At 57.7% G+C, this 25848-nt stretch overlaps 8 protein-coding genes across 8 annotated transcripts; all 8 read left to right on the top strand.

The window, feature by feature from the left end:
- Positions 1–563: 563 nt before the first annotated feature.
- On the top strand, positions 564–5381 carry JKF63_05123 (uncharacterized protein; the record flags this gene model as incomplete). Its single annotated transcript, XM_067901092.1, has 1 exon — positions 564–5381. The coding sequence occupies one exon, from the start codon at positions 564–566 to the stop codon at positions 5379–5381; it is 4818 nt and encodes a 1605-aa protein (XP_067757455.1).
- Positions 5382–6639: 1258 nt separating this feature from the next.
- On the top strand, positions 6640–8091 carry JKF63_05122 (uncharacterized protein; the record flags this gene model as incomplete). The annotated part of the gene is made up of 1 exon (XM_067901091.1): positions 6640–8091. One exon carries the CDS (start codon positions 6640–6642, stop codon positions 8089–8091), a length of 1452 nt encoding a protein of 483 aa, XP_067757454.1.
- A 1448-nt stretch (positions 8092–9539) lies between these two features.
- JKF63_05121 (uncharacterized protein) lies at positions 9540–14135 on the top strand (the record flags this gene model as incomplete). Its single annotated transcript, XM_067901090.1, has 1 exon — positions 9540–14135. One exon carries the CDS (start codon positions 9540–9542, stop codon positions 14133–14135), a length of 4596 nt encoding a protein of 1531 aa, XP_067757453.1.
- A 1400-nt stretch (positions 14136–15535) lies between these two features.
- JKF63_05120 (uncharacterized protein) lies at positions 15536–16021 on the top strand (the record flags this gene model as incomplete). The annotated part of the gene is made up of 1 exon (XM_067901089.1): positions 15536–16021. The coding sequence occupies one exon, from the start codon at positions 15536–15538 to the stop codon at positions 16019–16021; it is 486 nt and encodes a 161-aa protein (XP_067757452.1).
- A 766-nt stretch (positions 16022–16787) lies between these two features.
- Positions 16788–17864, top strand: JKF63_05119 (uncharacterized protein; the record flags this gene model as incomplete). Its single annotated transcript, XM_067901088.1, has 1 exon — positions 16788–17864. The coding sequence occupies one exon, from the start codon at positions 16788–16790 to the stop codon at positions 17862–17864; it is 1077 nt and encodes a 358-aa protein (XP_067757451.1).
- Positions 17865–18742: 878 nt separating this feature from the next.
- On the top strand, positions 18743–20824 carry JKF63_05118 (uncharacterized protein; the record flags this gene model as incomplete). Its single annotated transcript, XM_067901087.1, has 1 exon — positions 18743–20824. One exon carries the CDS (start codon positions 18743–18745, stop codon positions 20822–20824), a length of 2082 nt encoding a protein of 693 aa, XP_067757450.1.
- A 910-nt stretch (positions 20825–21734) lies between these two features.
- JKF63_05117 (uncharacterized protein) lies at positions 21735–22451 on the top strand (the record flags this gene model as incomplete). The annotated part of the gene is made up of 1 exon (XM_067901086.1): positions 21735–22451. One exon carries the CDS (start codon positions 21735–21737, stop codon positions 22449–22451), a length of 717 nt encoding a protein of 238 aa, XP_067757449.1.
- A 1652-nt stretch (positions 22452–24103) lies between these two features.
- Positions 24104–24874, top strand: JKF63_05116 (uncharacterized protein; the record flags this gene model as incomplete). The annotated part of the gene is made up of 1 exon (XM_067901085.1): positions 24104–24874. One exon carries the CDS (start codon positions 24104–24106, stop codon positions 24872–24874), a length of 771 nt encoding a protein of 256 aa, XP_067757448.1.
- Between the last annotated feature and the right edge of the window lie 974 nt (positions 24875–25848).

Below are 25848 nucleotides of genomic sequence, written 5' to 3'. Positions count from 1 at the left end.
CGCACACTGGCACTGACCATCCTCTCTCATTCTCTCTACCCCCCCTCCCCCTCCCCCTCCTCCTCCTTTTTTCGCCTCCCTCTTTCTCTGTTTCGTTTTGTTGCCTCAAACGCTTGAATACGCCTCGCGATATCTCTGTTTTCCTCTTCGTTGTGTGACTCGCTCCTCTGCACATAAATATTATTATAGATATATTTATATATTTATATATATATATATATATAGTTCCACCCCCCCTCCCCTCCCCGCTATTTTTTTTGCCCGTTGGTCATTGTCCGTTTTGAAATTTTTGTTTTTTTGGGGGGAGGGAATACCGCCAAAGGCTGCTCTCTTTCTTTCTTTCTTGCCCCCTCTCCCTCTCCCCCCCCCCCTCCCTCCTTCCTCTTCCTCTCTCCTTCTACTGGCTTGTTTGCTTTTCCTCTCAATTTTTTTGATCTGGTCGTTTGGATCAAAAAATTCTGCACGAGGGGCGCAGCCGCATGCACGCAGGTGCTCTCAGCCATCACATTCACCCCTCCCTCCCTCCCTCCCTCCCTCCTCCCCCCCCCTGTCTTACTCAACTCATGAGTCAAGTAGGAAACGCATCCCGCGGTGCCACTACCGTGACGCCGGCGCCTACACTGAGCGCGAACAAGAGTCGCCACCGCAGTGACGGGAACTACGCCAAGCGTTACGGCCGTACCAGCTTTGAAAACCCAAAGGCTAGGCATGCACAATTGTCGAAGCCCCCCCAGGAACCACTGAAACAGGTTGACTCGAACGCCGCCGCGGTGCAGCGCAGCGCCGACCCTCCTATGCAATACTTGGCTTCACCCCAGGTAACGGAGCTGCCCAAGTGGTCACTCCCTTCGCGGGGTGACTACCATGGCGTCGAGACGGACGCGAGCCCCCTCTCAACACCATCCCAGTCCCATGTGGACAAGCATCGGGGCAGCTGTGACGATGTTGATAGCGCATGGCAGCAAGACCTCGTGAGTCAGAAGGTGGTGTGGCGCACTACCTCGTCAACTGATCACCTGCAGCTGCATGTCGATCCGTCTCTCTTGCGATCCGCCCTCCCAGATGACCGGGAAGGGAGCAGCGCTGAACTTCTAAAGCATTCTGCGTCCGGAAAAGAAAACGCGAGCTTCGCTACGACACCTGCGCCGCGCCACACTCGTATCGAGGCTGTTTCGGCGACCGCGCCGCAGGCCACGCCCAAAACGGCGTCGTCTGCGGAGACGAAGCAGCGCCCGGTAAGCGTCATGTCCCGCTCGGTCACCTCTGGCGCCAACACTACATCCACCGGTTTTCGACGCATCCCTTCTGGCTACGCGCACCAGCGTTCAGCCCCTCTATCCGATACCTCTGCTGCACCGCGGCCACAGCTAGTGTCAGCGACGAGCACATCCGGCACGGGACGGTGTGGCAACGTGGTGATTGCAAACAGCGCATCAAAAGGCCTGGTTCGCGCCAAGGCGCGAACAGTGCCTGTTGCGAAGCGCAAGCAGCAGCAGCCAGCGCCGCCGCCGCCGCCGCAACCACTGCCCAACGTTGCCGCGGAAGCGCCGGAGAACCGGAGGGCTCTTGCACCAACCGCGAGTACGTCAGTGCGCACGTGCACGCCAGATGTAGATGTTGCGCTTCGGTACGAGCTCGTTCAAATGAGATCGGTGCTCGATTATGTGGCGGAGGTGACGACGGCGCTCAGCGAACGTCGACGATGCGCAGCGCCACCGCAATCCACCAAAGGGTTCCGTGCCTCGGTCGTGCCTTGCCGGCGCTTGGCTCTGGCCAACGCCTCCCTCGAAGAGTTGGACAGGGGTGATGATGACTCACTGGACCCCATCCCGCACGGGCGCAATAACGATGGCTCCGTCGCTCTCCTGCCTGCTGTTCACATGGCCGCGAGCAGACTCCTTAGCGCCTTCACGAAGCTCGAGTACGTTCAGGTGAGCAAGGATGTGGATATGCTGCTTTTCGAGCGCGATGCTGTAGAGCACAGTGCGGAGCTTCTGCGCCTCGTCGACGGTGTGGAGCGGCAGCTGTCCTTGAACGAGTCGGCGCACGTTCGTGAAGGGTTGGCGGAGCGACGGTACGTCTTTCGTGCGGTGCACCGTCTCGTGCGTTTCATCGTCCGCATGATGCACGAGATGGTGGTTCTTCGTGACTTGACTCAGCGTCACGACCTAGACCAGGTTCAGGAGGTGTGGGACAGCTTCAGAACGAGTGTCGAAGCTGAGTCTCGGGCCGCCCCAGAGCTCAGCGACAGTAGTTTTCCCGACAGGGCAGACGATGCGGCGACGCCTGTGTCGCGATCGCCACCGCGGCAGAGGCCTGTTCCCCCCATCACGATGATGTTGGCGAGTCCGTTCTTTTCTTGGCTGGTGGAGCGGTGGCTGCCGGCGATGCGGGAGTGGCGCAAGCTTGTCCTCGACGCACACCGAGCGGCCAGCAAGGGTGACCTGGAGGGCGCCATCCGCCGTTCGCGGCAGGAGGCGCTTCGAATTGACGGCTTACGAGAGATTTTACGACCTGGGGAGACGATGAGTGAACTGCACCAGGAACAGGTGGAGAAGCCTCTGAAGGAGATTGGCAAAGTGGTGGCGTCGAAGCGGGCGGCCATGGGCGAGCTGCGCAAGGTGCTGGAGAGCGACGAGGCCACCAACGGAACACCGAGCGCAGTGCAACTCTCCACTGCTGTCAAAGCTGCTCAGGCCTTCATTACGATGCGTAGCGCACCTGAGAGTGTCAAGGGCACATCCGCAGCAACTGTCACTGAGGACACGGAGGACGCCGCACTCGTAAAGCGCGCGGAGGAGCTCCTCGCGCGTCTTCAGGTGGCAGACGCGCTTCACTGCGCCATCAATAACACGCTACAGCAGCCTGCGCTGGAGATGGTGGCCGCGTTGGAGTACATCACGCGCGCCAACCGGCTGCTGCTCCTTTGGAAGCTCGCGCACGACGTGAGGGCCGCGCAGACAGCTCGAGATGTCGGCCTTGCCGCGCTGGACTCGTACCGGCAGCGTCAACGCTGCGGACCCGTTTCAGAAACGACAAGTCTGTTCAACACGCTGCATGGAGACAATGTAGTTGGCGACTGCCTCTCGGCAACGCGCACCAAAGTTGGTACAACCAGTACTGCTCTAGCGCCTTGGATCGGCGACGCATTCCCGCCTTCCTTCAACGTCCATGACCTTTGTATAGCTCACTCATCAGGCGGTTCATGGTCGAAGGACCTTACAAAGGTGTACGTGAAGCTCTGTGAGGTGTTCTCGGCGCAGTACACCCAGCACCAGGCACGGCGACAGCTAGAGCTGGCTCTGGTGGCTCCCGCCGTGGGGGGTCACGGGGCCAGGGTGGCCGGTGGCTTTGCGCCTTCTCCACAGGTGACGCCGTGCCGCCCAACTCGCGACGCGGCATCGCCGGCCGACACGCTGCGGCTCAGCGACGATGGCTCTAACACGCACGTCCCAAGGTTGCTCGCATCGCTTGGTGGCACGACAACGATCTGCCACAGTGAGGACACCTCGCCGTGTACGCAGAACACGCCTAGCGGTCAAAACGCCATGGAGCTGCGCCGCTGTCTCCAGCAGGCCGAAGAGTCCGGCGTCAGCGGGCCGCTAGTCGAGGAAGCCCGCGCGCAGCTCCGTCGCCTGGATACGCTCAGACTCAAGATACACTTTGACGCCCAGACGCGCGTGCTGCCGGTCTCTGATGCAGCGCAGATGGACTTCCGAGTTGTCTATCAGCAAATTCATGACTTCTGCCAGGTTCAGCAGGAGCAGCAGCAGCAGCAGCAGCATCAGCAACCGTCCACGGGAGCGGAGCGCCGGCTGCGCATTCGCTACGAGGACACAGAGGGTGACTTCATTTCTCTCTTGGATCAGCAAGACTGGGATATGATGTTGAGCGAGTTGGCCCCACACGGGTGTGACAAGGTCAAGATCGAGCTTTTCTGCGACTACCCCACTATGCCTGGTGTTGTTAGCAACTCCGTGTTCGGTGACGACGGCGATGCTGTACAGCACACCGGTGATGACTCGGAGCCGGCTAGCAGTAATTTGCACTCTGGGAGCGCGCCAGCGCTGCCTGCTGGTGCAATCGGGTCCACTACTGCTACGCCATTGACCACGCAAGAGAAGCGCACGAATGTGTTCAAACGCTTAGCGTCAATCCCTAAAGTCCCGGCATCATCTACAACAGCTAGCGGACAGCGCAGGCCGCGGCCACACTCCCACTCTCTCGGGGTAGCGTCACCGCAGCGAGCACTCATTCCCCCGCGCACTCGTGGCACTGGCGCTGTTCGCAGTGTGTCTCCGCAGAAGAGCTGCGGAGCTAGACGTGTGGCTGTTAGTGGTGACGCTGCCTGTCGCAAGGATTCACTTCTCTCCGCTTCCGCGAGCGGGTCAGACTTGAAAACGGTGGCACTAACCGCAGAAAACCTGCGACGCAATCTACCCACCCCACCGGCGTCATCCTCCCCTGTGGGGGTGGAGGCAGCAACCCAGGAAGAGGTGCAGAGATTAGGTGATGGGGCTTCTGGTGTCACGGTAGGCGATGTGGCCAGTTCAGCAGCAGGTGCGGCACATGTTCAAGCCGCCGCGAGCATTCGAGTGAAAGCCTCAACACCTGAGGCCGACAACTCGGTGAAAAACAACTACGCAGACGTTGACGGAGAGCAGGAGGGGGGTGTAGTGCACCTCAATCTCAACAAGGCCCGGTGTTGGGAAACTGCTAGCGATGACGAGCTGCAACTGTTGGAGATGCAGACATGCGCCTCCATGTCAACTGTGCGCCCTGAGCGAAGCGCCGCGCGGCCTGAGTCGATGGAGAGGATGAGGATACGACCAACAGAGCTGCTGCAGAAGGTTGGAGCCGCGCGCAACACGTTCACTGCGACCTATTGCTCTGGGAAAGTGGAGAGCGTAAACAGGTGTGGCGGTGGTGGTGGTGGTGGTGCCAGCGTCGAGGTCGCGATGGACGTGGGTGAGGGGAGCGAGGTGAAGACACAACGCACAGCCGACTTACGTGCCCGCGTGCCACGCCGCTGGTCTTGTGACACGTTTTCCTTGGACGAGGTCGAAACAGTGTGTAGCGATCGATCTCGTATCCCACAGAAGGCCGTTGAGCCGAAGGGACCTTTGTCGCTTCCACCGCGTCCCATCACTGTGGTTAGTTGCGGCGGCGGCGGCGGCGGCGACGGCATTCACACGCCTCAGCGCGTCCGGCGCGGTGCCCGCGGCACTCCCATCCGTAGCCGTCCCAACGGCAGTGACGATGTACGTGACGGCGACAACGAGGAGGTCTCACACACACCCGACGAGCTCTTGGCGGAGGTGGAGCGTATGCGTGAGGCCAACACTCGGGCGATGGCACATCGGAAGTCAGCGTGGCACTGAGAACGGCGACACCTGTCCGCCCTCGCAGGAGCCCCTTCACCAACTCCCTGCCCTTGTCTAGCCACTGCTCAGATAATCAGACGCAGACAAGGTGTAATGCCCGTCTTACAGACGATCGTATGTTTTTGGTTATAATGTGTGTGTGTTTGTGCTCTCTGTGAGCTGATCAGCATGGGTTGCCCCGCCCGTTCCCCGTTCCCCCCCCCCCGCTCTCTATCTTTGCATCAAAACGTGTTCCCCTCAACAATTTGATATTTCTTTGGATTCACCTCTGTAATGTCTCTCCTTTCTACCCTTTCTTCGCTTCAGACTTTCGCTCTTTACTACTCTCCCCCCTCCCTCCCTCCACTTTAGAGCTTGCGATACACATTCGTGTACACCTCACACACTGGCTGTACATGAATCCCCGTCTTTTTTTTTTGTTCTTGGTTCTTTCCTAAACGTCCCTTTGGTACCAATTTTTGTATCTTGTGCCTGTGTGTGGGTGTGTGTGTGGGTGCACTCGACTCTGTCCCTGTGTTACCCCCCTCCCCCTGGCCTGTATTTGTTTTGTACTTGTCTGTGTGTGTGTGTGTGTGTGTGTGTTTGCTTCGTGTATGTGTGCTTTCCACGTCTGCGCCCCTTCCCTTCCCTCCGCCCTCGCTTCCGTGGTCCCTTCAAGAGTCTTTATAGCGCTCCAAATCTGTACACCGTGGTAGAACGATATCAGCAGGAAACACACACACAAACACTCACAACCACGTCCAAATCACAACGACAGCATTTTACACATTTGTATGTGCAAACTCTCATGTGGCACGTCCGCACACACGCATACACATAAACGTGTATGCGTGTGTGCGTAAAGAGGTGCAGCCTGCAGGAGTCCAAAGGAGGCAAAGGGCCCAGTGGCTAACGCTGCCTCTTCTTCCCCCTCCCCCTCTCCCTCCCCCTCTCCCTCATCCCTGATTCCCCACTCTTCAACCCTCGCTTCTTTTTTCCCCCTTTCTATCCTAATCCCTTCAGCTGTCGTGTCTGAAGAACGCTGTACAATAGTCGGAGTATTGACGAGGAGCGCCACGCAACTCGATCTTATACGGGTGATCCTACGTGGGTACATCACAACACGCACACATCACAACACGGCAAAGCCAACTTGGGTTGTGGCTGCACACCGTTTGGGAGGGGGACGGGCGTAGAAAATCTACGCGCGAATTCTCGAACATCAGGAGGCCTTCGCACAAAACAAAAAGAGGTGGAGAGGAGAAGGAGAAGAGAGATGCCCACGCTCTCTGCAGATGCCGCTGACACTGTCAGTCTTGTCCGTCAGCTGCAGCTGCTCGACGACAACGCCATCCGGCTGCTGGAGCAGCTCTTTGTCAACCGCCTGGATGACGAACTGGTGACGTCCCTCGTCCATGGTCAAGAGGAGCCACTAGCGATTGCGCTCTTCCGAGTTTGTGCCGGCACACACACTGAGCACATCCTAGGATATGCTTTGCGCTTCTTTGCTGACCTCGTGCACGCCGACCACGCAATCGGCGCGCAGCTGAGCCGGGATGAGCTCGAGAAACAATTTGGTGGTCACCCGGCCACGTTGCTCCTGAGCATTGCGTCGTTGCACAGCGAGTCCCTTGGAATCGCCAACCCCGCCATCTACCTGGCCGCGACGGCGCTCCGCTACGGCACCTACGAGGGCAATGAGAGTGCCTTCACGAACTTTTTCACATTGGCTCGTGCCACGTTCGCTCCCGAAACGCTGCAGGTGGCCGACGTTGAGTTTACAGTGAAGGCCTGTGTGCAGATCGCACGACGAAAGGACTTCCGTTGGCTATTCTTTCGGGAGAACATGGTCTCGTGCATCCCGCGCCTGCTGACGGACATTGTGTCGAGCGATTCTGCTGGGATCATTCAGGTGATCTACCAGGCGCTGCTGCTTTCTTGGTTGCTGTCCTACGAATACGAGGGAATCGTATTGCTGGTGCGTGAGCGTATGATTCCACATTTGCATCGGGTTCTGCAGCGGGTGCAGAAGGAGAAGTGCATGCGGGTGACGCTCCTCACGCTACTGAACATGGTGGAGGCAGAGCGACGATACATGAGCCAAATGCTGAACCCTTCGTCAGAGGAATGGGTTGACAGTCGTATCCACATATTGGGTCGCCTCCACCAGGGCACAGCAACGGAGGAGCAGATCAGCACATTCCGCAAGGGCCCCTCTCTCGTGGCCGAAATGGTTGGTGTCGGCATGATCAAGACTCTCTCGCAGATCTCCCGCCGAAAGTTTGGCGATGAGGACATTGACGTCATGGTGGAGCAGCTGAACGCCGCGCTCGAGAAGTCCATGCAGGCGCTCACAAGTTTTTCACAGTACCGTGGTGAGGTACTGAGCGGCTCGCTTGAGTGGACGCCGGTGCACACAAGCGCCAAGTTCTGGAAGGAGAAGGCGGTGAATGTCGAGGACAACGGCTACGAGGTGCTCGTGGCGCTTGGTAAAGTTCTGTGTGAGTCGAGGGACGAGGTGACCCTGGCAGTCGGCTGCCATGATTTGGGCGAGATCATCCGCTACCACCCTACTGGTCGCAACCTGCTGACACTCACCCCAATGGCTGGGGTGAAGGAGCGAGTGATGGCGCTCATGTCTCACTCAAATCCAGAGGTGGCGAAGGAGGCGCTACTGTGCACACAAAAAATTATGGTGCAGCGCTGGGAGTACATTCAGGCAGCCTAAAAAAAAGGAAAATTCAATCTCCAAAGGACGTGCCAACCTCCCGTCCCGTGTGTGCACGAGTGAGAGGAAGAGCGGCGGGAGGGAGAGGGCAAGGTAGAGGCAAACGCTACGAGTCCCACCAGCGGCCCCGCTCTTGTTTGAGTGATCGTCTCGACTTTCCATGGTGTTGAGGGAGTAGGGAGTGAGGTGAACACAAATAAGCAGGCACAGATGGTGATATGCTGAGCTGCACTGAGTGGAAACGACGAGAAAGATGGGAATCGTTGAGTAATCCTGCCCGCTTCTCCTCTCAAATGGGTGGGTGGGTGGGTGGGGGAGGGGTGATGCACGTCGCTTTTATCGCGTGTTTTCTTTTTTTTTTAGTGACTTTGTCTTGTTCTGGTGTACTCGCTCTCCTTTGTTTCTCTCTCACCCCCTCACTCACCTTCTGTGACACGGTGTTCTGTCGCCGTGACTATTGTTGTTTGCGAAGCGTTCGTTTGTCTTATGCGGGTGCTGTTCTTGTGGTGGCTAGGGGGGGAGGAGGGAGGGGAGGGGAGGGGAGGGGAGGGGCGGTAGAAAAGTGAGAGGTTAGGGGGGATCACGGCAGCGGTTGTGTGGGTCCAAAGAGGGGCGGCATGGCCTTCCCCGGGGCTGCGAAGGCCTCCCTGTCGGTGTTGTTTACTTTGATTGCCCCGCTTCCATTTCCGCCCACGCATTGTTTCCTCGCTTTCTTCATTTCTTCCATTTTAGAGTTGTCACCGATGGAGGGATCCCCCCACCCCTTCTCTATCTCCTCCTCCCTCGCCGGTGGCGAACAGATCACGTTGTCTTCCTTCCTCTCCCCCCCCCCCCCCCCCCTAAAAAAAAAAAATGGGAAAGGGAAGGGAGGGTAGCCGACAACCCAACCAAAGCAAAACAAACATTATAAAACAAAGCGCACGTGCGGTCCAATACGGCTCGCGATCGCCCTGATAGCGCGATGTTCTGGACATATTTTTAACGTGTGTGACGCTCGCGCGTGTGCGCGTCTGTCGGTATCTCTGTGTGCGTAAATTCATATGTATGTATGGGCATGCTGTAGGGGGTGTGGGTGGGAGCAGGGAGGGCCCCCCCCCCGCCCCCCGTTGGTTTCTGTGGCGATTCTATTCTCACTGTTTTTGGTGTTACTTTCCATTACTGCTGTCTTTTTTTTTGTGTGTGTGTGTAGGAAGAGTGCGAAAGAAAAAAATAAAAGCTTTTATAACCCCGGAAAGCACACAAATAAATAGACACAAAAAACGGCACGCAAAAAGAAGAAGACAAGCAGACAGACACCTTGAAAGGGAGGGGGTCAAGAAAGAGGGGGGGGGGTTGGAGGTATCTCATCCCAGTCCGCGTAGACCAACACCACCACACGTGTGTGTCTGCACCTCTCTCTATCTATAGACGTACCTCTCTCCCCCCCTTGTAGACCTATAGAAAACAACATGTCGCCCAAGAAGCGAAGCGCCTGTCAAGCTGGTACCGTCGCCAAGCAGCAGCGCTCTGATAGGTTGTCGAGGATTGTGAAGAAGGAATGCAGAGAAGACGAAGAGCCGGACTGCGTCGACCCACAGGAGGATGTATATGCGGCGGTGGCACCAGATGACTTGCCGCGTGCAGACGAGTGGGGGCTAGCAGAACGCGGCGTTGAGGACATGGGCGAAATCAAGGATGAAGCTGCGCGTGGATCTCAAGAAGGTTTGCAAGACGGCGCTGAGGACCAGGCAGTGCAGGAGGAGGAGGAGCACATCACTGAAGATCGCGACATCAGTGGCAGTAGGTTGACCGGCTCATCTTCTTCCGCTGCGCGGCTCTCAGCATGTAGTCCACCGCGCCTCTCTTCGACACGAACGAGTGGGTCGGAGCTACAGCTTATGCGTCAGGCTGTGACAGCCGCGTATCCATGTCATGAGGCAGATCCCCAGCGTGAGAAGAATGCTGAGGACCTCTCACCCCACTCACGTCTCGTGATCCGCGACATTGAAGTGGAGAACTTCAAGTCGTACTACGGTATGCACCGCATTGGTCCTTTTCACAAGACTTTTACGGCCGTCATCGGCCCGAATGGGTCAGGGAAGTCAAACGTCATCGATTCGATGCTTTTTGTCTTTGGCAGGAACGCGAAGAAAATCCGCCTGGATAAGCTGGCGGGGGTCATTCACAACTCCGCTGCGCATCCGAACGTGTCCTACGCATCCGTGACAGTGAACTTTATTCGAATCTTGGAGACCGCCGCGGAAGAGAAGGACTCAGAGCAGCGGCAGGAGGTTGCTGGCAGCGTACTGCGCATCAAGCGAGAGGTCTTCCGAAGTGGTGCGTCGCAGTACTACATCGACGGCGTCCGCCGCACGCAGAAAGAGGTGATGGAGTGCCTCATCGCCCAAGGCGTCGACTTGGAGCACAATCGCTTCCTTATTCTCCAAGGCGAAGTAGAGCAGATCGCGCTCATGAAGCCCAAGGCCGAAAAGGAAGGCGAGGAGGGTCTGCTGGAGTATCTGGATGACCTTATCGGCACCAGTGAGTACATGGGTCGTATTTCGCACATGACGGCGGCCGCCGAGACGGCCCAGCTGGCCCGACTCGAGGCGCTTGATAGGGAGCGAAAACTCAGGGCGGAGCGCGAGGCCCTGGATGACGCGAAGAACTCGACGCTGTCCTTTGTGACCAAAGACAACCAACTCCAGAAGACGCTCATCGTCATGTGTCAGCTGCGCATGCGCGGGATTGAAGAGAAGCTGGAGGAGCCGCGGCGGCTCTTGTCTGAGATCGATGCCCGTATCACGGTCATGGAGGAAGAAGTCCTTCAACGGCGTGAGGACAAGGCAAGGGCTGAGGAGGCGTTCGTGGCGGCAAAAAAACACGTCGCAGAGGTGCAGCGGGCTCGCGATGCTGTCCGTACTCGCCGGCAATCTGCCGAGGCTCTCCTGGAGCAGGTGAAGTCTGGCGCCGACCAGGAGGAGAAGGCGCGTAAGAAAGTGGCCGACCAGCTGCGCAAGGCAAAGGAGGAGCTACAACGCGCAGTCCTGCACCAACAAGACGCCGAACGCGAGGCAGCGATCCATCAACAGAATTACAACGAAGCAATCGAGGCGGTGTCAGCTTTGCAATTGGAGCACGACAAGTTGTCTGAGGCTCTGCTGCCCAAACTGCGTCCTCTGCGCCAGCAGTTGGAGGAAAATAGAAAGAAGCTTGCCCCTTTTGAACGTGGGGTGATAGAGGCCAAAGAGCAGCGGCGCACTGCGCAGAGCCGGCTGAACGGGCTGGCAGACAGCGCCAGGAAGAAGCAACAACAGCTGGCGGACTTGGAGGCGTCAACGAAGCGCGACGAGGCTCGCGTGGCGGAACTCGAGAGACTGCTCCAGGAGGCGGACCGAAAGGACGTGCAGGAGGAGGTGCTGCGGGTGCAAGATCAAATCGGTGAGAGCGCGCGCCGTAAGTATGCCATCAACAATTCCATTCAAGAGCTCAAGAGCGCCTACCGTGATGGCGAAGCTGACGATCGCGCGATGGAGTTTCTGCTGGCACAGCGTTCCCTCAAGGGTTACTATGGCACGCTGCGCCAGCTCGGCCGCATTGGCGACCAGTACGACATCGCAGCCGGCGTTGCCAGCAACGCGTGGGGCTTCCACGTCGTTGAAGACCGCCAAACGGCAACGGCTGCACTTGAGCTGCTCAAGCAGAACAACATAGGACGTGCCACAATGATGGTGGTGAGCGAGGTGGAGCGGGAGGTTGGGCCGCGAATGGCGAAGCCCTTTCAGAGCCCGAACCCAAAGGCGCGCCGCCTCTTCGACCTCATTCAACCGACGAACCCGAAGTTCCGCTCTGTCTTTTTCCAAGCAGTCCGGGACACCGTTGTTGTGGAGACGCTGGCAGAAGCGCGCGAGACGGCCTTTGGTGGCGCCGGCGGACGCGGGCGCGATAGGATGATGACAGGGGGCCCATCCTCCTCTGCGACGGCTGGTGCGAACCAGCAACGATTTCGGGTCGTCACTGTTAAAGGCGAGCTGGTGGAACCCAGTGGCGCGATCACCGGCGGTGGCGCGGCACCTCGCGGCGCGAAGCTCAAGGCAGCGCGCTCGCCGCAAGACAAGCAGACCATCAAGGAGGAGCTGCAGCGCCTCCAACAAGACCTGGTGCGGGCCGCGGAGGAGGAACGCGCGCTGAACGTTCGGCTGCACCAGCTCCACGAGCAAGAGTCTCATTTACACCCCGAGCAACTCCGCAAGCTGCGGCACGAGCTGACGAGTCTTGTCGCAAAGGTGGACGGAAATGGTGTGCGTCTTGCCTCGCTGCGCACGGAACTCACTGAGTCCACCAAGGAGCTGGAGCGTAAGCGAGCGCAGTACGAGCAGGATCTGGACGACTGCGAAAGGGCTGTGGAGAAGGCAGAAAAGGGCTACATCGCGCACCACGCGGGCGTGGAGGCTTTGGAGTCGCAGGTGGATGAGGCAGGCGGTGCATCCTTCAAGAAGGTTGCCGCGTCCCTTGCGACGCAGCAGGAGCGCACAGACGCCGAGGAAGCGAGTCTTCGGGCGTGCCGTCGAGAGATACAAAAACACCGAGCCACGCAAGAGCGCAAGTCTGCCGATATAGCGGACTACGAGCGGCAGCTGAAGAAGCTTGAGGAGGAAGTGCAGGACAATGTAAAGGAGAAGGTGAGGGAGTGCGTGGAGGTGTTGGAGGGGCTTGTGAAGGAGCTGAATGGCGCCGAGGCCAAGCTGGCAAAGGCACAGGCGGCCGCCGACGATTCGCGCGCTGCCGTACCTGTAGTCAACGGCGCTGCCCTCAACGCGCAGAAGAAGCTGGACGACGAACAGCGTTATCGGCAGACGGAGGCGGCAAAGATTGCGGACGCGCTGCAGGAGTTGTCAAAGTTTGAGCAGAAAATAGAAGGCTGTGAGCAGAAAATCCGTGACAACGCCGAGCTGTATGGTAGGGAGACACTTGGAGAGAGTGACGGCGACATTGAAGACGACGGGGATGTTGAGATGGAGGACGGGGACGAGGACGAGGACGAGGACGAGGACGAGTATAGTGGGGACGAGGCGGCGCCCGGCCGGAAGCGCCCTCGTGCGTGCGTTGAACGCGGTAGAGAGGAGGCTGCGCTGCAAAGACTTTCATCGCGTGGTTCCTCTGCACTCACGTCAGCGAAGCGAGCGCACGTGGACCTCTCCCAGAGGACCTTCCGTCTCAGCCCAGAGGACTTGAATGCCTGTGACTACGACCGCTCGGTGCAACTCGCCAAGGCCCTCAGTGAGGAGACAAAGCGGCTACACAGCGAGATCGACTTCCGCGCAGTTGCCCTGTGGCGAGAGCGCGACGTCGCGCATCGTGACGCGAAGGCCACTTACGAGGCGAAGAAGGCGATCCACGACAAGGCTGAGCACGAACTCCAGACCCTCAAGGACACACGCCGCAAGGCGTTCATGGACACGTTTGAGCACATCCGGCTGCGGCTCAAGGAGGTGTATCAGCTTCTCACGCACGGAGGCGATGCCGATATGGAGCTGGTGGATGTGAATGACCCTTTTGAGGGCGTCAATTTTGTAGTCCGCCCACCGAAGAAGTCGTGGAAGCAAATTTCGAACCTCTCCGGTGGTGAAAAAACGTTGTCCAGCCTCGCCCTCATCTTTTCTCTGCACTACATCAAGCCCACCCCAATTTACGTCATGGACGAGATCGATGCGGCACTCGACTTTCGCAACGTTTCCATTGTAGCGAATTACGTCTTACGCCAGGCCCGCGGGGCGCAGTTCATAATCATCTCCTTGCGCAACAACATGTTTGAGGAGGCACACCAACTGGTCGGGGTCTGCAAAGTGAACGACACCACCTCCACACTCGTCCTGATGCCTCGCGGCTTCCGAGGACTGGTTGCCACACAGCTGGCGGAAGCAGCGGCACTGCAGCAGCAGCGGCGGCTTCGTGATCGTCGTCGCAGTGGCCACCAACTTCTAGAACAAGGTGCCGAAGAAATGCCCGGCAACGGCGACGTGGACAGCGACGCACGTGGTTCACGCAACTCTCTGGTTCATTAGCTGAACGCGCCGCCTTGCGAGGCTTAATAAAACGAAAGGGGGAGGTGGGGATGTACGCAGCGACGCGTCTCCGTGTGTCAACCTACTCAAGACCCCCCCCTTCCCTCCCTCCCTCCTCTTCCTCCTTTCTCCAGTGGACATGAACGACGGCACACGCACTTGGCGCAAGAACGTGCGTTTTTAGCCACCTCTGAAGCGCGGCAGCGGTAGAGATTGAGGACCGATCTATTGCATCGTGGGATCTGTAGTTGCCTGCTGCTCATCGCAGCGAAGTTTGCCTTCAAATCACTCGATAGATGACTGTGAGGTGTGTGGGGTCGGGTGGGGTGAGGGGCGTTCAATGCGATGCGCACGGTGGTCACCCGTCATAGCCCACCTCCCTCTGCCTAACCCCCCCCCTCTTTCTCCTCCTCTGTGTACCTACTTTTGATAACCGTCATTTGCAGTGAGAGTTGGGCCGTCAGATTTAGCTTGAAGTGGTGCATCGATTCACTCACACATATGCACTCACACACACATATATATATATATATATATATGTTTTGTGGTCCTGTTGGATCCCCCCCCTCCCCTCCCCTCCCCTCCCCTATACAACTGGGTGTTGGGAAACGCCTATCGGAGACACGTGTGTGTGACTTTCTTCACCATTGGCACTGGCCCAGACACACCACACACGTTGCGTCGCAACATGTTTGTCTTGTTCTTTGACTCATTCCCGTTGTTGGGGGGTCGCTTACTTTGGGTGTAAAGACTTGAGTCATGCGGATGCGTGTCTCTGTGTGTAGGCGAATAGACGTAAAAAAGAAAATCTCTGTCCATCGCTTTATAGACGAGTCGAGGAGAAGCGGGCTCGCATGCGCCGTTGAGTAGAAGTAAGATGTCAGGTGTATTCACCTTGGAATTGCGCGCATATGCGTGCGCTTCGTATGAAAAAACAGATTCTTGTGGCCATGTCAAAGCGCTTTTTGAGTGGGCTGTGCGTGTGCTCGGGGGAGAGGGCAGGGGAGGGGAGGGGAGGGGAGGGGGGGACACGGGCTGACTCGTTTCAGCGGTGTCCTCAATATATATTTTTCCTCCACTATGACCACGCACCCTCCCTCAACTCACTCAGCCATCTCTGCTCTCTCTCACTCTCACTCTTTCTCTTTCTCGTCGCGGCTTACGCATACCTCGGCTTGCACGTGTGTGTGTGTGTGCGTGCGCGCGTCTGTGTGTACACTCTGGTCTGTCTTGATGGGGCGTCCCTCGTTCTTTCCCTACCCCGGCACATTGCCACGCCCTTTCGCTTCCTGGTCGCCTATCTACTCGTTTTCTCGATCGCGTTTGGCAAGGGGACTTGTGCAGCTCGTGACCTTGACCAGCCAACTCCTTTTCTCCCCCCCCCCCCTTAGTAGCTTGCCATGCACTCCCAGGGCTGGTTCTCGCTGCGACGGCAGCCCAGTTTTGGTGGTCGCTTCGCTCATCCCTTCTCTACTCCGTCTCGGATCGCGGTGTTGATGCTCATCGTTATGGTGGTCGTTTGTGTTTCGGAGTCCTCCTTTTCTGTTGCGCATGCCAAGGACTGCATCACGCGTGGACCGGAGCACATGAGTGTGTGGAAACACAAAGAGGGCAGCTTTCAGTGTAACAACTGCATCGGCGCCGAGTCGGCTGCCCTCCATAGCCGCGCGGCCCGCCGTCGCTGGACGGAATACGACAAAGATCGCCACGCTGTGAATACATTCCTGGAAGGGCACCGAGACAATGCGCAGGTGGTGCTGGAGGACGATAAACGTGGGGTGAGTATCCTACTGCGCCACGACCTGAGTGGCATCCGTAACGAGGGTGAGCAAAGCTTCCGTCAGCTCTACCAGGGCACCTTCATCTCCGTGGTGGACTGCACGTAACTCCACAAGATGGACGAGGAGCGTCAACAGTACTTCCCCTCTCCCTCCCCTCCTCCTCCTCCACCTCCTACACGCCAAACATTGAGACTCCGCTTAGAAACTCATCGCCCCACTCGCATGCGCGTTGAGTGCCGTGTGTGCTCGACAAACGTAGAAGATCCATCCCCTTGGATAGAAAATGAATCAGTTGACTCTCGTCGTTGTCTGTGTTGTCTGTGTGTGTGTGTGTGTCCGGCACCCGTTTTGCGGTTTTTTTTTCATGGGCTCTTTTCTTCGTCGCGATCAGAATCACCGTCTGAGTTTTCTCCCACGTAAAAGTGGGGGGTAGGCTGGGAGCGAAAGATCCCATTGGAGGGGAAACAAAAAGAGGAAACGAACGCTTTGGTCCACTCTTGGCGATTCCCTCTCTCTTCAGTGAGGCTGGCTGCCCCCCCGGAGGGGGTAAGTCATAGAATTGAGCGGCTCAGTTGCCGCTTTCTCTTCCCCTCCTTTCCCCTTTGCCCCCCGAACGGATCCCTCTTCTGTGCTTCTCCTGTGTGTGTGTGTGTGTGTATCGTTATGCATGTGCTAGTGCCGCACTGGTTGAAGGTAGTGAAGGGGAAGAGTGATAACTTGCATCTTATATATATATATGTATACGCTTCCGTCACACATTCGTGGTCTGCTTTCTCGCATCTCAACGACTTAATCTCTCCCTTCTCCCCCACACCTCTCTCTTCGCTCACACACACACACACACACAAACTGCCGCTTGCATGTTGAAGGTATGCGTTGTGTCCGTGCTTTGCTGCATGGGAAGCTGTCGTACCCGGTAGGCACCGGGCGACTTGCCCTGGGCACCGAGTTGTTGCCGTTGCTTCCTTCCAACGACATCTTCTACGACCCGCCAAAACTGCGCTACCGCCTTGATCAGGACGGGTACCTCTACTTCAAGAATACAGTTCCGCGCGAGGTGGTTAATGCGGCCCTCGATGACCTTGCGCATCAGATGCGGGAGTGCGGGCTCACCCTCGATGAGGACCGCGCACGGCAGGCGGAGCTGAACGGCTTCGCGATGGGTGTACCATATCCGTCCACTTTCGGCGCCGAGTCGCCACAACCAAGCATTCACCACACCGACGCGATTCGCAATGCCGTAAGCGGAACGAGTGTGATGGCGGCAGTGCGCCAAGTCTTCGGCGGGGCCGTCAAGGCCGCAACGCTGCAGACGCTGCACCTCGGCGCCCCTGGCGAGTCTTTCGGCTTTCGCATGCCAAGCGTGCTCTTGAACCGGGGCACTAAGCTGGCTCTTGTCGCCTTAGTGCCTTTGCACGACACCCCGCTTCACATGGGCACACCTGTACTGGTGCGGAGCAGCAACAGTCATGACACGTACGCGCCGTTGCGCAAAACGTATGGGCAGTGGGAGGTGGAGGGCGACACGATCCGTGGGGATGGTTGCTACACCGAGAACCCGGAAGAGCTTCTACCGCTTGGTAAGCTGCCAGGGATTGATGAGGTGACCGGCGCTAACATAATTGTTGATGTAAACCCGTTTGTGTCCTCCGCTTTTGAGGCCGGGGACCTACTGTTGACCACCGTGTACACGATGCAATCCTTCCTGGTTAACCAAACGAATTGCTGGCGCCTAATGGCGGAGACAGTTTGGTGCATGGAGGGTGATGACGTGGGGCTAGACACACGATACGTGGGCCAGGACGCGCCTGGACTTGCAACGTGGGCAGAGCGCCGCGATGACTCGACCGTGTACCCGAAGAGTTTGATGGAAGCCAAGAGGGAATGGGGCCTAGTGCCCGACTTGGCGGCGACAGCGGTAGACACTACGAAGACATCGACAGCGTGAAATGCTCGCGTCAGTCTTGTTGTTTTGCCTCTCTGAATGTTGTGCGGAGGCTGGGGAAGCCTCTCTCTTTCTCTGTGAATTCCCTCTTTTTTTTTTTTCGGGGGACCTTGTCTAACCTTTGCTTCTCACCGGCGCGTCCATCTTCTGCCTGAAAAGTGGGGTGGTAACGGTGAGACCATGGGGAGTGGGACTCACATCGGCCTCCCCCAACCCCTTCCCCAACAACGGTCGCTGCCGATGTGACTATGGCGATGCTGGCCTCTCATTCTTTTCCTTTTTTGTGTGTGTGTGTGTGTGGGAAGTCCGGTGTGCGTGTGAATGGAAAGTGTCTGTGCGTGTGCGTGTGTGTCCAGGACACGCTGCCGGTGCGGGATTGTGCGATAGCCACCAGAGTGCTTGGGTACCGGCCACATGGGCCTGTGGCAGTGTTGCCTCTCCGCTCTTTTCCTCCTTTGCTCACGATGCATTCTGTGCCCAGGAACATGAGAGTCATCGAAGCACATTGACATGCCCTGGCGGGGGGGGGGGGTGTGGCGTTCGCTGTTGCTCTGGTTGATGCCGTTTCTCCATCGTTGCTCCTCCACCCTCTTCTCTCTTCCCCCCTCGACCTCTGGGCTCAGTTGGGTTGCCCCTACCTGCTGATTCCCTGTCTCGCGGGGGCCACCCTTTGTCGTGCAGGCGCTTGAGTGTGGCAATCCCGTTTTTTCTTTTTCTTCTCTGGTGATTGGATCCGATACAGCAACGGTGGCTGGCAGCTTTTGCTTCGGACACACAATACACACATAAAGGCGCACCATCACTCAACTGCGCCTGTATCGCCTGCCCTAATTGGCTTCATTCTTCCACCGTTCCTTGCTACTCTCTCTCTCTCCATCGCGATGTTGCGTCGTAACACCACCGCACCGGAGCTGCAGCTGTGTTTGCTCAGCACAGCAGCACAGCACCCCTCCAGGTGCGTCGCCGGCTCAGTTGCACTCCTGGCCACGCGCCGCGCCTTCTTTGGCAAGCTTAGCAAGCAGTGGAGCACCACAGATGGTGCCGGCGCCCCCTCTCCTAGGTCGCCTAATGGCGACGCAAGCAACTCCGAGGGTAGCTCTAGTGAAAACCAACGCGCCGGGGTGCCGCCCGGCTTTCCACCTGGTCTGGACCTACAGAAGCTGCAGACCCTGCAGCAGCTCTTCAGCACACAACCCAAAGAAAAGCAAGAGCAGATGCTGAAGCAGGCGATGGAGATGCAGAAAATGATGAGCAAGATCCCAGGCCTCGGCAAGCTGACACAAAAAAACACCAGAGCGCTGGAGGAGCTCATGAAAATGCGCCAGCCGTCACCCCCGCTGTCATCCTCCTCTACTTGTGCTACACCACGAAACAATACGCCAGCGGCAACTGCATCTCCCGCGGGCGTCGCTGCGTCTGCCGCGCCACTTCCGAAGCGGGACCTCTTTAGTAACGCAGCCACTTTGAACGCCAAGCGCGCGAGTGGGGGCGGGAGCGGAAGCAGCAACAGCAGCGGCGGCGGCGGGCCCTCCTTGGACGATCTTCGCAAGGTGAACCTCGGTCCAGAGATCGAGGCGCTCTTCCAGGAGCTGCGCACCATTCGCACTCGAAAAAATGAGTACCGTGATCAATATAATCGCACACATTCTCTATTGGAGGCACTGCGGCAGGAGAACAGAGCATTGACTACCAGTGAGGCGAGTCTGCGCAACAAGCTGAGCAAGGCAGAACAAAACGTGATGTTGCTTACATCGGAAAACATGGAGTTGCGCGACGCCAGCAAGAATGTAAAGCAGCTCATGCAGTCCAACAAGCAGCTCAAGGCCGAGGTGGAACACCTCAAGACGGCTGTGCAGTCCAGTGCCGCTCCGGGCACAACCAAGTACGTCGCGCTGCAGCAGCAGCTCCACGAACGCGAGGATGCGCTGCGGTCGATGCAACGAAAGGTAGAGCGCATGCGTCGTCGCGATCCTCTGCTGCAGTTCTCACTTGCGTGCAGCAACGTTAGTCGACTGTGTTCACGCGCCAAGGGGGATGACATCGGGGGCACCGGCGCCCCCGCGACAGCGAGCGAAGCCAGTCAGGAGGCAGCGGAGAAGGCCTTTGCGGAGCTCCAGATAAAGTACCAGGAGCGCCAGCAGGCAGCCTGGGATGCGGCGGCGCACGAACAGGCTGCGGCCGCCGCTGCATACGTGGCCGTGGTGCGGCGCTACATAATAAGCCGTGTCCCGCACTCGAACTACGACGCGGTCGTCACCTTCACAGGTGACGGGGAGGCGCTGCGTGCATGTTTTGTAGAACTTGGCTTTCAGGCGGAGATGGTCCAAGGTGAGGCGGACAAGGCCCATGTGATGGCCGCGCCAGACGCCTTACCCTTTCTCACCACACCGGGGCCATTCGGCTACGCGTTGGCTCTGTGCCTGTCACGCGGGATGCAGGCGCCAGAGAACAGCCGCGCCGGTGCTAGTAGCCCTCTTTCTGCCTTCACGGTAACGAGCGTGCAGCCTTTCATCTCGGCTGCCTTGGTGAGGAATGCGAGGCGGTGCAGCGTCGTTTACGAAACGGCACGCGCCAGTGGCCCAGGTGGGCAAGCCACGAACGTGACTGAGACGCAGGTGTACGCAAAGCTTGCAGTGGACGGTGCGTCTGCTTTCACGGCGGAAGCCCAGGACTCGCGCAGTGCGCTCAACAACAAGGAGTCTGCACTCGACAAGCTTCAGCAACAACGCCGCCTGCAGTTTAACGACATGCTGGCGAAGCACGAGAGGGCCGAGCTCGTTCAAGCGCAGCTGGTGGCCCACATGCAGGACCACGGCGGGTTTGCCGTTGATGAAGACGTTCAAGTCTTGGTTGAGGAAGCAGTCGCGGCGAAGCTCGTGACGGTAGGGGATGCGGCATTAGTAGCAGCGCTTCGGGCGCTGGGCTTATTGGCTAGTGCGGCGGATAAAGTCGCTCAGCCATGACGGTAGACCAAAGGAAAGGGGAGGAGCCAGAACTCGTCTCTGGTGTGCCCTCCTCCTCCTCCTCCTCCTCCTCCTCCCTCTCCTTTTTGTGTGTACACTGCGTGTGTGTGTGTGTGTCTGAGTGAGCGAGACCCTTCCCTTTTCTACAAGCGCCTCAGTCACACTGTTAGACATCTTCACGAACCAAGCCTCCACTTTGTTTTTTTTTTTTGGGGGGGGGGAAGTGGTGTACACACACGCGTTCTAAAGGTGGAATAAATGAAGCAGCGTTTGATGCCCGTGGAGGTGAAGGATCAAAAGTATCGCCGTTGTACGTATGACGGAATCGGGAGGTTCCGTGGCGCTGCCCCCCTAATCACCACGAAAGGTGCCCCAAGCACAGACATACATGTGGGGAGCACACTATGATCATCGATTCAAGGCCAAGTATAGCCTCCCCCCTTCCCCTCCCCTACCCCACCACCACATTCTCAGCGCCTCTCCCATCAATGTCTCTTTTGTCATCATTTGACATCTCTCCCTGATTATCTTATGCGTTTCCTGCTTTCCATGATGGACGGGCACGCCAATGCACGTCAACACTCAGCCAAACACCTTTCTCTCTCTTATATATATATATATATATCTATATTGCCTCTTTTAACAACTGACAAGACACACACACACACACACACACGCACGGCATCCTCCTTGATAGGGTTCAGCTCGTCTCTCCCCCTCCCCCCTCCCCCCGCAACTCTTTTTCCCTGGACTGTGTGCCCGAGCATCTCATCTACATATATATATATAAGCCTGGGGGCGTTTGTTCACGTTACACGCGTCACCCCTCTTTTTTTTCCCCTGGGTTGTTTTCGTCGTTCTCCCCCACTCGAAAATATTTGCACACGGCTTCCCGCACACCACCACCGCCATGGGCGACATTAGCGGGGCCGAGGCATCGCCACCCGTGCACGTACACACGGTGATCAGCTTCAGCGGTGCAGACAGCGCTCCCGTAGGCAGCGCCGTGGACATGGTAAACGCCTTCTTGCCTGCTCAGGTGATGGTGACTGCTGTCATGAACGCAGAAATTGAGATACCGGATCTACCTGATGACCCGGCATCTGCTCGCGAGTGGGTGGCACACAGCTGTCCTCCATTCTCTCCACAGGAAGTAATCTCAACGTTTGACATTGTTCAGCAGCAGCCGTCTCTACCGATAACGGCCACCGCCCGCATCGGCCATAGTGAAAGCGGCGTGGGGGAGGAGACGGCTGCGAGCCCCTCCCCGCCGCCCCCGCGTGCCCTGGAAGTAAAGGAGTGTGCCATTTGCTTGGAGCCGCTCTTCGCTACGTCAGGGGTGCGCGCTACACCAGACAGCGACGCAAACGTGGCGAACGCGACCCTGCCACTTTCCAGATCCACGACTGCTGACAGCGATGCGCCACCGATAGCATCTCAGCCGTCGTCCTCACGCCTACCAGCGCCTCTGTCGCCGCACGACGGTGCAACTGAGGCCACGACGGCTGCCAGAACAGTGCGGGAAGTGTACTGCGGCCATCGTTTTCACGAGCCCTGCATTCTCCGCTGGATACAGGCAGGACACTACTTATGCCCGCTGTGTCGATCTCCCTTTGTGTTCGAGTGAACGGAAGGGGGAGGGAGGGAGGGCCTCGACGTGAGGGTGTCCTCGATCGCCACACCGCTTTCTGGGACAGAGAAGCAGCCCCCTTTTCGGATGATGAGCCACATTTTGGATGTTCACGGCATCCAACTGCCTGCAACTTTCGAGTTGTCGAAGTGGGAGTATCGCTCCTGATGCCGACCTTGAAAATCCACAGGGCGTTTCGCGGGGAGTGCGATCTGCGGTACAGTGAGCACGGTGTTTGTGCCGTCTATAACCTAGATAAAGTGTCGACGGTACCCGAGCGTAGCTCAACTCCTGCCCTCACCTGCCCTCTGCTGGGGGGGGGGTCTACGGACATGTACAAAGTGAGGGCAGATGGCTATTGCGGCGGATGGGGCGGTGGTGTCCCCATAAGCGGAGTCGGGGGGTTGCTCTAGCATGTGCTCGAGTACTGCTTTGCACCACACGGGTGGGGCCTGTGTGGGCAGGCCAGTAAGAGTACGAAGCGCAACGCTGCCATGTATGTGAGAGGGGGGTGGTGGTGGTGGTGGTGGTGGTGGATGGGGAAGAGGAGAAAAAAAACGTGAACGACGGTAACCAAACGCCTCTCGTAAACTAGTGGTACCTCAAACACTACGGCCCCGCTTTTTTTTTTTTACAGTGGTATTACAACAGAAGCAAAAAAAAAACAACAACAGGATTCTCGAACACTTTTACTTTGCTGCAAAGAGGCGAAGGAATCGACGCTGGTGAGGCTGCACGTATACAATCGCACTCGTGAGTGGTCTCGTCATGTCAAGCCCCCGTTTTCCTTCTCCCCTTTTCCCTCAGCGCTCCTAAAAATACGGTTCTCCCTTCCCCCTCCCCTTTGGTAAGGGTTACGCACGCATCCACAAGATACATGCATAAACACCGTGGAAGCATTGACGGGATCTCCACATACACGGCCACCACTCGAAGTCCCCCCCTCCCCCTCCCCCTCCCCCCCCCTCCCCTCTCTCGTGTTCGTCTGCGGTGCCGTTGATAGGCTCCTTCTGCTTTCCTTATCGTTTGGGCCACCTCCTCCTTTATGTGCTCCGTAGCGCCAGCCCATCGACCATATCTCTGTCACACTCTCTACACCTCGGTTTGAAAAAAAAAAGTAGGGTGTGGGAGCTAAAAGAAGACGAGTAGAGAACAAAGAAGCTGCAGGGTGTCCTGCGCCGACGATATCGACAGAGGCTCTTTGAGCACGTGCGCGTGTATGCGCAGATGCATGTTCCCCTTTGTATGCCACGGGGGGGGGCGTATATGTGATGAAACTTCTTTCAGGCATATGTCACGGCACTGGGCCTCCCAATCCCCCACCCCCCACCGCTCCTCCCCACTCCCCCCACTCCCCCCCCCCTTTCCCTCCCACCCCACCCCACCCCTAGGGATCGCTATCTGCGCAATCCGCTCTTTTCCCCATCGCCACCGACCTCACCACCACCACCACCACCACCGTAAACTCCTCCTCTCCCTCAAGCGTGTCTGTCCAACTGTGTCTTTCCCTCTTTGGCTGTGTGTGTGTGTGTGTGTGTGTATTCGAGGGGGACCCCGTCGTTTTGGACACCACCCGCCCGCTTTTTTTGCTTCAGGGCCGCCTCTTTTTTGTTTGTTTTTTCTTTCTGTACCCGGTGCGTCTGTGCATCATGGCCAGCGACGCCGACCAGGAGTCACACGCGCTCTATGGAGCCGTAGTGGTGCGCATCGTGGATCGCATGATGCTCTTCAAGACACCTGATTTGCCAACCGATGGGTTCACGATACCGGGCACTGCGTGGGCAGACCTTGTCTGCCGCTGCAGCGCCCCGCACTTCCGCACCTCTGCGTTCCTTAATGTAACCTCTGACGACAACCCAACGCAGGAGGTCACCTTGTCCTACCACCTCATGACGGATGACGCACTTGGCTACGGCATTGTGGGCGCCAAAGCAGTGGGTCGTCGCGAGGGACACGCCGCGCTTGACGAGATGGCGGCACTTTTCAGGAAAATGTTCGTGGAGCCGCCCTCGAGACTCAATCCAAAACTAGTGAGCGTTTTTGCGCGTCCGGCGCGTGACCTCCTCATGAAACAAAGCAGCAGCGGCGCCGCTGCTGCAGGATTGGCAGACAGCAAAGTGCAAAAGGTGAAGCTGGCGGTGAATGAGGTGAAGAACATGGCGCTGGATAACGTCGAGCGCGTTATCCAGCGCGGGCAACGGATCGACGACATTGTCCAAGCGACTGATGATCTGCAGTTCCAAGCGGAGGGTTTCCAGCGCAGTAGCCGAGATCTGCGCAACCAGCTGTGGTGGAACTCGATAAAGGGTTGGCTGATGATAGCGGGCGCCGTCGCCTTCATGCTCCTGTTGCTCTACTTTACTTTCTTTGTTGGGAAAGGGAGTTCGAAGAACACTGCGACAACGCAGGCACCGATATAGGCGGTGCAATGGGGTTTTCTTTGCGTCGCTGTTTCTTGGGAGGGGGGAGGATGCGGTTAGAGGCATAGTGAAGAGGCGGGCAGCGGCTGGTCGGTCTTCCCCAGAATTGAAAGGTTACATTGACCCCCGCCCCCCACTTCACACCCCCCTCTTGTTATCGCTGTTTCTTCTGCGTATAAGCGGGGCCGCTGTGCCGACAGAGTCGGTGAGGGAATGCGATGCGGCCCCAAAGCACCAGTGGTTCCCTGGCAAGTTGTTAACACAGTCCACCCCCCCCTCCCCCCCACCCTCCCCCTTTTGTTGTTCTTCCGCCTGTCTATTATTATTATTTTGTTCGGGTTCAACTCTTTTTGGTTGTTTGGCCCCCCCGCCCCTCCCCCTCCTTGCAGAAATCAAATGCCCACCCCCACCCACCCACCCCCAAAAGGTTAACCCAAACAAAAATAGTAATAATAGTTGAACTCCCCTCCCCTCCCCTCCCCTTCCACGATGAGGCTCGTCGCCTCCATTTTTGTGCTCTTCTCACCATTTACAGTTTGCATTCACTACCTGCTCCTCCGCAACCAACCAACCCCAGCGTCCAAGGCCAAAGTGCAGGTTCGGTGTTGTCCCTCTTTCTTCATCTACCCCATAGCCTCGAACTGTGTTAGATCAAGACATCCCCCCCCCCCGCCTTTCGTCGCTCTTCTTTCTTTTCAGGGTGTTGTTGTAGTGTCGCCCCCACCCACACACGCACACACACACACACCGTCCTTATGCAACTGTCTATCCCCGAGCCATTTTTCCTTGGGCTGCACACTACGTGCCTCTCATATATGTTTGTGCGTGTCAGCCTTTGTTTCCCATGGGCATCATCTGTTTGTCCCTCCCTCCATGCAGGGGGGGGGTCCCCCTTTGTACATGCGTTTAATTCGACCCCATCACACTTGCCTTGCCGGGGAGGCGTTTAGGAACAGTGGTGTCGAAAAAGGTCG

The sequence above is a fragment of the Porcisia hertigi genome, chromosome 21 (genome assembly GCF_017918235.1).
Source record: "Porcisia hertigi strain C119 chromosome 21, whole genome shotgun sequence".
NCBI lineage: Eukaryota > Euglenozoa > Kinetoplastea > Trypanosomatida > Trypanosomatidae > Porcisia > Porcisia hertigi.
Note: the sequence above shows the minus strand (reverse complement) of the source record. Positions and strands in the feature narration are given on the sequence as shown.